Raw genomic sequence first — 11,149 nt, 5'->3', positions numbered from 1 at the left:
CCAGCAAGACAGTCACTATTCCCTCGCCCCCCCCCCGCCCCCGCCCCGCCCCCAGAGCAGGACCTGATTCACCGTAGCATAATATTTATTATACAAACTCTTAAAAGGCCAGGAGTCCTATTTCAACTGTCAAAAATCCACTGTGTTCTCTAGAAGCGATGTAATGTGCCCCCTTTTCGTCAGGGCCTCCAATGAGGGGACAGTGTCGCAGGAACAGCAGGTATGGTCACTTTGCTGCCGCTGTGCAAACGCTGACCTGGGGCACAGGACCCTTGTTCACAGTAACAATCCAGTGAGCAGTCACTACACTTCCTCGGCTTCAGCGAGACACAACTTCAGGCAGAACAAAGCCCGGCTTCGTCAGTCCCCTTGCAGGGGAGTCAGACGCTCACAACAGAAAACCACACCACACCAAACCTAAAGACAGAAACCACCGGATTTCCTAACGGGGACAGGACTTGCATGTGAGCGCGAAGGGAAAGCCTGGGCAAGACCGAAACGCGCGCGGGGAAAGCCAGCAAAGCCGCCTAACGCAACCGAAGGGGCCTCACACACCGGGAGCCAGGCGACCACAGGTGGCCCAGACGCTGCCTGCTCCCGAAGGGAAGGGCCCTGCAGGCTAAGATAGGAGCACAGAGGGAGACACTGTCTGCCGGGGGGCGGGGGGAGGGGGGGCAGGAAGTAAGAGATTAATCCAGTGTGGGGAACAGCACGGGCCTCAGTGCCTGAACTCTCGCCAGAATGAAGGAGGCACTTCATGCCTGGAGGGCAAGAGGGCGGCGAGCAGGAGCCTTGGGTTCAGGAACTGACTGTGGAAAGAGAAGGAAACCTCCGTCCATCCCCATCTGTCTTCGGCTGGGGGTGAGGGTGGGGGCACATGAGGGACATTTTGGTTTTGGCTCTTTGAAACCTTTGAATGAAAGCTAGAACCTCGTAGAGAAACCGAGTCTTTGTAGTCCTCAGGAGAAGTCGGTGTGCCTTTGGGAAAAAGATGGGGGGTGGAGGGAGGGGGGCTGCTCTCTCTCAGGCCCTTTGCAAAATCCAAACAGCCTGTGGCAAGCGCCCTTCAGGAGGGCAGACAGGGCTGCCCTGACGCTGGGCAGCATCTGCCAGGCCTGTCCTACTTAGGAGCGAAGTCACTTCATCCTCAGAATAACATACGTCCACTTCCAGGTGTGGGACCAGAGAAGCGACTGTCCGTGGCCACGTGACCGGCGCAGGGCACCCAGCCAGGCAGTGCACCTGAAGCCCAGGCTCTGGAGACCACACCCGCTCTGCAGGGCTTGCTGGCTTCCGTCCTGCTTTGAGACTTGTCACGGCCACAACACGGCTGAGGGACAGCACTCTCCTACCATCAGAGTCGTCACTGCGCTCTACTGTCCTTGGCCAAGAGCAGCTGCAGTTTATTAGAGCTCCGCCCACCTTTTCACTCATTCATTCGTTCATGCCTCTGTAGGCAAATGATGTGCCACCCCCCTCACACTCACTAATCCTACAGAGGTTGAGGGAGTCCACTTCTAGCTGGGCCTGGGACCGAGGCGTGGTCTGGATGGTCAATTTCATATAGACACACACATATCTGTACGCACAAAATCCTACCCTTCAGAGCTCCGGCCAACTCAGGACACGCACGCACACGTGACTTAATGACAACTTAGTGTGAGCACTAATGGAAACTGACAGCTATCGCTGGAGCTGCACTCCATGTTGTAAAAGCCGAGGGAAGGCCACTTCAGGGCTGGCGGGAGGGCAGGCGGCCTGAGAGGCAGCCGCAGGCCTTCACACGCGGGAGCCTTCAATCCAGAAACCCTGGTCCTCTGGTTCCAGAACACGTTCCTGCGTTATTTCTCGGAGGCGCTTCTCCCTTTCCTCTCTGGGCTCTTCTTGCCTGGATGCTGGGCCCTCTTGCCTCTGCCATCCCCATGTCTTTGTTCCCCTCCACTCGTCCTTCCAGGCCAGGCTCTGAGGAATTCTCACACGACCTCCCAATGCTTCCCCAGGCCGAGCTGGTTTCTGCGCTGCCACTTCCCACTGCCGTGGTCTTGATGTACTTTCAAGAATCCTGCTGGTCTGTGCTCTGCTCCTGGCTCCTGGAGATCGTGCCCTGAGATGTGCCTGTCTGTCTCCTCTTAGTTTCCTGCTGCCTGCTGTGTCATCCTTGCTTTCTCTGGTTGTCTCTACTTTGGTCTCATGCTTTGAAGGCAGAGGCTGTCTTTAAACACAGGAACCCTGGGCCTGAAGGAGGCTCGATGACCATCAGCTAGAGCCCCCCAAGTGTGAGAACGGCCTGTGCTCTCGACCAGGCTCCTCAGAAAATGATGTTTCTATCTCCCGCCATGGTTGGGCACAAGCCTCCTTCCAGGGTTCCGGAAGCCAAGGAGGAGGGGGAGGGTGCCTCATCCCGTCCAATCCCCACGAGGAGGACCAGGATGCATTATCCTAGTGGTTAGTATATGGTTCACCAGAAGTTTTCCACAGTAAAGTTTTTAAAACTTGCCCTGGCTGGTTTTGCTCAGTGGATAGAGTGTCAGCCTGCGGACTGAAGAGTCCTGGGTTCGATTCTGGTCAAGGGCACATGTCCAGGCTGCGGGCTCCATCCCCAGTGCAGAGCATGCAGGAGGCAGCTGATCTATGATTCTCTCTCATCATTGATGTTTCTATCTCTTGCTACCTCTACCTTCCTCTCTGAAATCAACAAAAAAATATTTTTAAAAAACAGGGGAAAAACTGTATATGTTGGCAAAGCACAATGGGGAATATAATTTATTACAATGCATGTCAATCGTTATGGCTTTGAAGACTTTCACTGGTGAGGTGTAATCCTCAGAATATCGAGACTAAATCATCTCTGCCTTGAGCTATTTATTCACTTTCTATGGGCAAGACACCCTAGGATCACAAGACAGCTAAAACTTCAGCTCAATCGCAGAATAAACATTTAAAAGAATGAGCCCAACACGACCTCAGAGACTTGAACTGAACAGGCTGGAAACGCCATGACAGCGGTATAGCTCAGAAGTATCAGCAGTGCCATCTGAGCAACATCTGATTAAAGAGGGGAACACATCGCTTCATAACGTTAAGAACTGTGCCTGGCCCCCCACTCACCACTAGGAGACTCTGGTTACGAAGGTTCCTTATCTGTAAGTGCAAGTAGAAAACCTCCCCTGTGAGGTGAGAGTAGCGGTCAACAGATGACGACAGTCGCTGAAGAAGGGTGACCTGAATTCTCCAGGCCAAGGAAAGGGGCACACTACAGGACTGCTCTCCCAACGGAAATCCTCAGGCCCACCCCCTTCATCAGTGCTTCAGAAGCCCAGCCCAGCCCCAAAAAGCAGCTTCCGGTGACACCCACAGGCCACCATTCTCACTATGATTGCCTCTGGTATGTTTGAAATGTGTTATTAAATCCAAAACCTAGTCCAGCACACATGGTCCTTTAAAATTTCCTCTTAAACCTTACCCTATAAAAAAATACGGATTTTTCAAAACTGAAAACATGCCACCAATATACCATCCCATCATGAACTTATGTAGAAGATGAAATGCAAAGAATATTCAACAGTCTGGGATTACCTTCTCAATGAGTCTACTTTAAAAAAACAGTAAGACTTTTACAGTAAAAAAATTAATAGATGATATTCTAGCAGTACTTTGTCTCTTAAAAAAAAAAAACTTAACCAAGCAGGCCTCGGAGGTACACAGGCTGGCGGTAACCTGGTGAGCAGGCCCGGCTCTCCCGGTGTTTCCATACGCAGTCACATCTCACCATGTCTGCTGGCCGACGTAAATGTAAGGAAGAGGAACATTTACATCCCCCACACTCATCATCATTTTAAACAAAAGTGTGTGTGAAAGTCTCAAGTCAAAGTCCACATGGAATGTGTGGGCCCTCACAATCGCTGGACAGTCTGAAAAGGAAGTGGTACGGAGCTGGGACCTGCCCTGGGAAGTGACTGCTCTAGTCGCCCCACACCCGGGCCTCTTGCACCCGGAAACAGAAGCCGGGGGCATGAGCAGAGCTCAGGTTCGCAGCGTTTGCACCCTAAACACCAACCACCAGGGACCCTCCTCACTCTTCCCTGGCTGGAGAGCTCCCCGAACTTCTTCCCAGACCAGAGCTGCCCTTTCTTCACCGAGATCCCTCCTCCTCCAGCCCGTCAGCCTCCGCTTTCCTCACCTCATATCCAAGGAAACTACCTTCCTTTTTATTGTGTTTTCACCTGCTTTTTTTTCTGGCACCTCTGTAATCCTTCCCAGTGTTTCAAAACATGAAACAAACAATGCAGATACTGATATTATCAAAGGGCTTTCTGCATTCAGTCCTGGCCCAGCCTGTGGAGGTGACATTTTCTTCAACACTCCGAATTAAACTCTTTAAGCTAGGACTGTGATGTGGCCGAACTAGTTAGAACAAAGTCCTTTTAAACATGTGAAAATCTGATCTTCCGAGGGCAGGACCTAAGAGGGCTCCCTCCCACCACACTCACAGCACAGCAAACTGCATGGCCGAGGAGACCCCAGAGGGTTCCCAGGATGCCTTCGTTTCAGTTCAGAGTACAATATAGGTCTGCTCCACTATTTTTAGCCTGTTCTAGTAAGTATTTTATGCGTCCTCCTAAATTGGGACACTGCTGTTTTTTGAGGTTAATGTGACTGATAAAATCGAAGTGAGGTTTGGACGTCTAGCTGCAAACAGACTTGTATATGCTTTGGGTCTGTATTTATCTAAAAGCAGCAGCTTCTATACTTGACAACACCAGTGCAGCCAGTTCCTAGGCCCCAGCCCATCTTTGCCTTTATCACAGAACAAGAACTGACCAGCGTGAAGCCAAGCTCCCCTTCCTGCCTGTCCTGGTGAGGACACGGCCCGGCGGGGAGGAGGTGCACCGATGCCTGCGCAGCTCACTGGGCAGGACCATGCTCGGCCCCCAGAAGGGGCAGGGGACAAGCTCCTCCGTCCTGACGGACCCAAAAGCAGGACCATTCCGCCCGAACACCTGTTCTACCCCACAGAGACTGACTCTGACCCGAAGCTGTCCCTCTTCCCATCCTCTACACACGTAAGCTCCAGCTCTTGCCCAACCCCAACTTCTTATTAAGATGGTATTTCAGTTAAAAATGCCTCTACTCATTTGCTCTGTCAGTTAGCAAAAATAATTTTAAAAAATAGATTGCTTCAATTCAACTGCTTTAGGATGAGCAAAAACACTGCAATCTCTCTTCAAAGTTCCTATTTCTAAAGTCACTTTGAATTTTTAAAAACCTAGTAGCTGACCATTTCATATCCCATTGCTACTGGATCCGTAGGTCTGAGATCCAGCCCAGACTTGGTGAGTGAGGTGCCAGCCTTACTCTGAAGGGTCAGTACCAACAGGCGCTACCACACAATGGAGGTGGCTCCATGCAAACGCGCCCCAGCAGGTCTAGGAAAAGACCAAAATGTTCCACAAGCACAGAACTCTGCCTCTGAACACTCATTACTGCTCATGCTCAATAGGCAGTCCTGAGGTTCCCAAACGTAATTTTCAAAAGTTCCCAAACTCAAAGCCCTTTGACATTCAAGAGCTTGAATTAACTCGGCAAAATCTTTACTTTGAATACCTAATTATTTAACAAAGTGACAGGTGCTTTGTTCAGATAGCACCCTACTCTAACAGTCCTAGTGTCATATGTGTCAGATGCCCTACAGCCTAGAAAAGAACTCATAGAACATGAAAGGCCCCTCAGAAAGGAGAGCAACTGAACAATGCCGCTGTGGCCTGGTGCTGCGCCATCTCCCGGTGGCACTCTGACCCCACCTTTTTTTTTTCACCAGCACAGGAGCCTCCTGTAACAACACTCCCTAAGTGCAGTCCCATAATGCTGAAATAGTACACTGTACGATAAGAATACTTTCATTAACTGCTTCCCGGAGGACTTGTCTCCAGGCTGAATATTCACTCCTACTTTGAGCAAAGCAGCTAAAGGTTTTGGTCTTATTTCTGCATGGATTTTATGGCATTTTTAACTTCTAAGCATGCTCCCCAAATATTGCCCTAAATATTATAATAAACATGCTACATTTTCTATTTACATTTTTATATAAATAAAGCCCCTGACAACTGTAGAATGGAAAGCTGTCTATTCAGTGTTGCTGACCCTAATGACCAGCCCACCTGACAGTACCACGGATTGTCAACTTAAATAAATATAACGTCTTTACGGGCGTGAAGGTAACCAACTTTTACAACAAGTAAGTCTATGCTACTCTTCTTTTTCTATAGTCTTATTTAAGTTAAAATTAGTCTCATTATTCTTTTAAAATTTCCACATCACAGAACAGATATGGATGTCTTGATTAAAATAAAAAATAAAACATACAACTTCAAGAGACAACGGACAGAGCATATAAAAAAGATAGTTTACACACTTAAAATGCATTTCCACAAAAATCCTTTTACTATTTGAAAAGTTATCTAATTGGTTCTCTGCAGTAGCTGCAAACTCACGCCACATCACTGTTCATTTCCCCTTCAATTTAACTGTAAATCTATTTGAAATAAATTCTACAAAACTCTTTACCGTTTTAGTGCAAAGTGTGAATGCAAATAAAATGTAAACCAAACCGATTTTAAGGTTACGTATACCTTTAGCCCAACACACTGGGAATGGGCTACAGCCGCTCTTCTCCATACAGCCGGCCCCTGCTGGCTTCAGGGCCTGTCGGCCCGCCAGTTCCAGCAACATCAACTCAGCGCTACACAGACCAAGCCCGGAGTCTGCACACAAAGTCCCAGGTCCGCGCTCCCACGGCCTGTGCTTCCATCCGCGACCAAGCTTCCCGGGCTCCGTCTCTGTCTCTCAGAGCTCGAGGCACAGCCGGGAGGTGCTGCTCCTGTGCAGCCCGCAGCCGCTGGAGAATGCCTCTGCTACAGTCTCCTCCCGCTTCCGCAATCTGAAACAGACCATCCTGGCCAGATTAGGCCACTGAACAGAAAGAAACCAGCCAGTCACCAGTAACGTGACCCACGGGCCTGTGTTCCTAGATTCATTCAGGGCAGGAGGGAGGGAAGGAGGAAGGAGGAAGGAGGGAGGAGGGAGGAGGGAGGAGGGAGGCCAGCAGCCAGCCCCTTATTAATATGCTAATCTCAGCCTTCGTCAGCTTGTCCAGCAGCCTGTGGACACAAGGGCCAGGCGGGAGCCCAGCACTGAGTGAGCTGCGGATCAAGCCCCGCACAGCCCATGTCTGCACGGGCCACCTCAGACCACTGCTGCTTTCAAAGTCATGCCTTGGGCATTTTCCAGTCTAATCTGACCTTATAGTTAAAATAATTACCTTGATAAAATAAGAATCATTTTGAAAACAAAACTCTTATTGTCATTAAAAAACAAGCTGTAAAATAAATATATGTCCATAGGAGCCCAAATCTTTTTAAGGTAAAATATGTTTCCAAATTGATACTTTCATAGTAAGTTTGTAAATGTATAAAACTATCTAGAAAACATACAGAAACAGAAATTTGAGGGTGCCAACTTGCTTTAGAATTAGCTTTGAGGGATCTCAAGGGATCCAAATGCTTGATCGCTTTTCTTAGCTTCAAAAGGTAAGAAACTCACATTGGAGAAGCAGGACGGAAAACAAGCTGACTAGCAACGTCTTTAAGATGCAACACTGCGAACTCACGCATCCAAGCTGAGCCAAGGCCATCTCAGAATGCAGCGACCTGAGCACCCCCCGCAGCAGCAGGGTCAGGGCAGCCTTCCGCGTCACTGTGTTAGCAGCCAATCCCACGAACTAACAAAAAAATCAAGTGCTTTACTTAACTGTGAACGTGACTGAGGCTTTACGCGTTCACTAACTTGTGAAAAGGAGCTGAGCAAAGGCTGCGAACAGGAGGCCTATCTGTGTCCCGTGGGGCCCGGGCAGTCTGTCTCATCTCTAACACGCTGCTCTCGATGATGGCTTTGTCTCCAGGCTTCACAGTCAGGCTCCTAACAGCAGCGAGGCTCAAGTGACCTTGTATGTGCCCCAGTGAAAACACATCAGTCACCAGGTGAACTCTGACCCCAGGCAACACTGGGAAGAAAAGGGGCTCCAGAAAAACACAGGCAAGCAAGCTAGAAAAAGAAGAGAAGAGACAGCAGACAGATAAATGCACATCCATGAAACTGCGCCCAGCTTCCACCACTTCCGAGGAGAGCAGGACAGCAGGACTGCGGCCCTGGGAGTAGCAAGTCTGATGTCTGACCAGACCCCTGAGGACGTGGGGCGGGGGGGGAGTGGGGGGGGGCATCTGAACCATGAAGTAAGAGTAAGAGACTGCACTAACCGCCCTCGCAGACTCTAAGTCTCTCAGAGCTAGGACTACTCCCCAAAAGAGAAAACTAAAGCTACCTCTACTAGTCCTGGGCGTTCTACTCACTAGATGCTGATGACATCTCATTTTCACATCTTCTCAGCCAAAGCAGGGCTAGCATATCTGTGAAGACAGGGTCACACAACCAGGAAGAGGTCACTGAGCCCACCCATTACCCAAGAAGACAGGGGTCTTCACACACACACACACACACACACACACACACACGCCTCCAGAGGGACATGACTAAGCACCACCTGTGCAGAGAGGGGCTGGCGCAAGCAAGCGAGCGGGCGGTGGCTGGGGCGAAGGCAGGGCAGTGGAGGGGGCCAGGGGCAGACGCGGAGTTTTTTTTTTTTTTTTATATTTTATTGATTTTTTTACAGAACGGAAGGGAGAGGGATAGTTAAAAACATCGATGAGAGAGAAACATCAATCAGCTGCCTCCTGCACACCTCCTACTGGGGATGTGCCCGCAACCAAGGTACATGCCCTTGACCGGAATTGAACCTGGGACCCCTCAGTCCGCAGGCCGACGCTCTATCCACGGAGCCAAACCAGTTAGGGCACGGAGCTTTATAGGATGTAGCAAGTGAGTGTGGAGAGTGAGGAAGAGACGAAGCCAGGTCTCTGACAGCTTTCTCCCACCCCGCCAAGCTTTGGGGATATCCACATATCCCTCCAATGTGCACAGTCCTGAGTGCCTAGAGAGGCCGCAGATAAGCCATCACAAACCCTCCAGGCCAGGAAGCAGACCCCACGGAAGCAGCAGCTACGCAAACGTTAAGAACCAATCAGTCACTAAAAAAAAGAGCAGACAGTGAGAGAAAGAGAGAGAGAGATGGGAGGGGAGAAAAGGGGACAGGAAGCAGGTGCCACCACCACAGTACAGAGCGGCTCACCTGGGCCAGTGCTTTTATATGTAAGACCATCCCCATCACTGAGAAGAGGAAACTGAGGTGCAGAAAGGTCGAGCAACTTGCCCATGGCCAAAGAGCTAAACAATGCCCAGGGCACCAGGCAGCTTGGTGGTGTATCATCACTCGTATGTTCTTCTTGCTAAATATTGAGAACTTATGCTTTTAAATTCCCCAGCCAGTGACATCTTGAAAAGAACTGGAATAGCCTACAGTTAATGGCAACATAAGCAAAAAAAGTAAGCAGTCCTTCATGCTTTCTGACTTATGAATTCTATACACTAATTTATAAAGGTCATCATTCATTAAAAGTTCTATAATTTTTTTTTTTAATCCTCACTCGAGGGTATTTTTCCATTGATTTTTAGAGAGAGTGTGAGGGGGAGAGAAACATCAATGTGAGAGAGACACATCGACTGACTGCCTCCTGCACACGCCAGGACCAGGGTCTGGACCAGGAAGAATCCTGCAACTGAGGTAAGTGCCCTTGACTGGAATCGAACCTGGGACCCTTCAGTCCACAGGCTGACGCTCTATCCACTGAGCCTAACCAGCTAGGGCAAAATTCTATAATTTTAAAAACAAACTCTTTATAGTATCAGTATAGTTAAAAGCAACTCTGCTAAGTCCTACTTAACAGGTCTTAATTAAAAGACTTTTCTTTACAAGAAAGATACTCAGACGCAAACCTTAGTCATCCTGACATCTCTGTCTCCTGGCGCAAAGCATCCATCAGCAGAACCCTTGAACAGCACGAGGTTAGGGCTACCAACCCTGCAGAGTCAAAAATCCACACATACTCCTGGCCAGTCCACCCAATGGTTAGAACATCAGCCTGTGCACCAAAGGGTCATGGGTTTGATTCCCGGTCAAGGGCACATACCTGGGTTGCAGGTTCAATCCCCAGCCTTAGTCGGGGTGTATGCAGGAGGCAATCAGTTGATGTCTCTCTCACAAAGATGTTTCTCTATCTCCCTCCCACTTTCTCTAAAAAAAGAAAACCCACACATAACTTTGACTGCCCCCAAATTTAAGTGCAGCCCTCCTTCGGTTTCCACAGGGATTAGTTCCAGAACCCTGAAGCATGGCCCAGAACCCAGCACGAGAATCACTGAGTGAATACTGACTCTCCTGAACCCGTCTGTCCACGCTTAGGAGGAGGACGATGACAATAGCTATCACTACTGAGCAGCAACTAGAGTCAGTCACAAGTTGTCTAACAGCCACACTGATAACGCAAGTAAGAGGACAAGGACGACATAATGACGACACCCAGCTCATGTTTACTGCATGCCAGGCCCTGTTCTAAGTATTTTCAAAATACTGACTCATTTAGTTATTAACAGCCAATCCCACAAGGTAGATTCTATTGCCCTGATTCACAGATGAAGAAACTGAAGCAGAGAGCTAAGCTTCTTGTTCAAGGTCACAGAGCTTCTAAGTAGCAAAGCTGGGTGGGACTCCCCATGGGCAGCCAGCTCCACAGTCTGTGTTCTTCGCCTATTTTCTCAATGAGCACTCGCAACAGCCAATGAGGTCCATGATGCTGTAGCCCACGTGGCATGGGAAGGGAAGGAGGAACCGAGTCATGAAGGGCACACCCAATACACAGCTAACTGGTCAGTGGCAGAGCTAGACAGGCTCCAGCACTCAGACCCCAGCCAGACCAGACCACACACTTAGCCCACCACCTGCAGTGTCGCCGACCTCGCTTGCTACCAGGTCTCCAGAGCGCGTCAGGAAGAAGGCCCTGCTGGGCCTATGGAGCAACTGAACCAGGAAGGACCACAGGGACAGAGAAAGAAAGGAGAGACGCACCACAGAAAGGGCATGAGACAGGCGAGCTGCTCTCAGGGGCCTACGCAACACCCATGTTCACCAAACCCTGCACTC

At 49.6% G+C, this 11,149-nt stretch overlaps 1 protein-coding gene across 9 annotated transcripts in view; it reads right to left on the bottom strand.

Annotated features, from left to right (window-relative positions):
- The window catches only part of PTK2 (protein tyrosine kinase 2), a 100,459-nt gene that overhangs the window by 85,854 nt on the left and 3,456 nt on the right, over window positions 1-11,149 (bottom strand). For 5 of the 9 annotated variants that reach the window (XM_015561474.1, XM_015561483.1, XM_006753253.2 and 2 more), the window contains exons 1-3: window positions 8,406-8,449; window positions 7,808-8,100; window positions 6,630-6,937 (exon numbers count right to left, since the gene is read on the bottom strand). The exons of 1 other annotated variant lie outside the window; for it this stretch is intronic. In XM_015561474.1, the coding sequence (XP_015416960.1) occupies window positions 6,630-6,729 (100 nt within the window). In that variant the 5' untranslated portion in view covers window positions 6,730-6,937; window positions 7,808-8,100; window positions 8,406-8,449. Of the gene's footprint in view, window positions 1-6,629; window positions 6,938-7,807; window positions 8,101-8,405; window positions 8,451-11,149 lie in introns of those variants that run through there. 3 more of the 9 variants (XM_015561465.1, XM_015561468.1, XM_015561471.1) reach the window with 1 other exon arrangement.

Source organism: Myotis davidii, unplaced genomic scaffold, assembly GCF_000327345.1.
Source record: "Myotis davidii unplaced genomic scaffold, ASM32734v1 scaffold30, whole genome shotgun sequence".
NCBI lineage: Eukaryota > Metazoa > Chordata > Mammalia > Chiroptera > Vespertilionidae > Myotis > Myotis davidii.
This window is presented reverse-complemented; position numbering and strand designations above follow the sequence as displayed.